General features: G+C 45.9%; 1 protein-coding gene across 1 annotated transcript; it reads right to left on the bottom strand.

Annotated features, from left to right (window-relative positions):
- Positions 1 to 1068: 1068 nt before the first annotated feature.
- LACBIDRAFT_317434 (uncharacterized protein) lies at positions 1069 to 1388 on the bottom strand (the record flags this gene model as incomplete). Its single annotated transcript, XM_001891305.1, has 2 exons — positions 1069 to 1242; positions 1296 to 1388. Coding segments are annotated over 2 exons (267 nt in total), but the record flags the coding sequence as incomplete, so codon positions are not given.
- Between the last annotated feature and the right edge of the window lie 155 nt (positions 1389 to 1543).

The following is a 1543-nucleotide window of genomic DNA, read 5'->3' on the forward strand; positions in this document are numbered from 1 at the left end:
GCCTAATGAAATATCCTAATGAAAATTCTAAGAAATGGTAATGAAAAAGCGCAGGAGCCTAATGAAATATCCTAATGAAAATTCCATGAAATGGTAATGAAAAAGCGAAGCAGCCTAATGAAATATCCTAATGAAAATTCTAAGAAATGATAATGAAAAAGCGCAGGAGCCTAATGAAATATCCTAATGAAAAGTCTCAGAAATGATAATGAAAGGGCCAAAGAGCCTAATGAAATATCCCCATGATATCTCATTATCCTTGTCTATAACTTATGAAAGATTCTAGTGATAAATTGAATGAAATAGATGGGCAATCCTAATGAGATGCCTTTCATAAAACCTGTGGCATTATACACAATGGCTCTTGGACAGTTGTCATAGATTAATCATAAAAGTGGTAGCCACCCTCGTCGCTGCTATACAACATCCCATAAAGCAGCGGTACGTCCCCCGTATCCAAATCCGGGCGTTATAAAAGGAATCGCGCGATGAGAGGGTAAGTGAAGTGAGAAGGGTGGAAAAGCACACGAAGGGCGTGCACGAGGAGGAGGGCGGTGTATGTTGGTAGACGGGATATGGTTCGTACAAAGAGGGTGAGAGTGTGTTCTTGAGAGGCGTACTTGTAAATCCGCCGTAGCCATATGTTTGTACAACGCAACGGAGGGGCACTACCTCCCTCATACCCGCATCTTTACTCACCAACATCCTCAAGACGAGTGGAAGATGTTGGTGCGGAACATCTCTAACCACGATATCGCCGACGTGGGCGGGGATTCTGCGAGCCTGTGTCCAAAAAGGAGGATGAGTAAGATGGGGTCACACAGCAGCCCCTCTTCGCCACTTGCCCAACCAAGCAAAGGTCGGGAGTCTATCCATATTCTAGCTCTTCGAAACGACGATGAAGTTGTGAGTTTCTAAATTGTTTGGGCGGTGGGTAGCGGGGAGGAGTCTGGCAAGGCGCTTGATGCGGTTCAAGCCTTGATGCAGAGGTGATGGGTGATGTTGAGGAAGTGCTTGATTTTTCCCAGATGGCGTCGTTTGGTGTTTCAATGAACATTATACCTCGATTCACACGGACGAGAGGCTCGATATGTGTAACTTGACATGTGTTTGTGGGATGGAGGTGGACGAGGGTGTGTAGCGGGGAGATGATCCGTCTCGAGTGGACGATGGAGAGGAGGAGAGTTTGGAGAAATGCGGGTGCTGAATTGTGCTTTGTGGAAGACGGTTTATGATTAATGGCTACAGAAGAATGAGGATGAGAGGGATTAATGACGGGAAAGAGGAAAGTGCACCTTTGATGATGCCGTCGGGAGAGCACCCTCAGCAAGCTTGAGTGCAGAGGGGCTTGATAGGCGACTTTTTGATGACAACTCTAAAAAGAGTCTCTACAGTGTTCGGCTTGGATGCAGACATCAATTAGACCAATTGTACTAACTCGACCGTTAGAAAGGAGTGTCGGAAAGTTCGAACAAAACACGTACTCAGTTCCTCATGATCAACGACCCTCGCAGAACCCTCATCCTCTTCTTTTTCCGAGAAC

This window comes from Laccaria bicolor, genomic scaffold, assembly GCF_000143565.1.
Source record: "Laccaria bicolor S238N-H82 LACBIscaffold_804 genomic scaffold, whole genome shotgun sequence".
Classification (NCBI taxonomy): Eukaryota; Fungi; Basidiomycota; class Agaricomycetes; order Agaricales; family Hydnangiaceae; genus Laccaria; species Laccaria bicolor.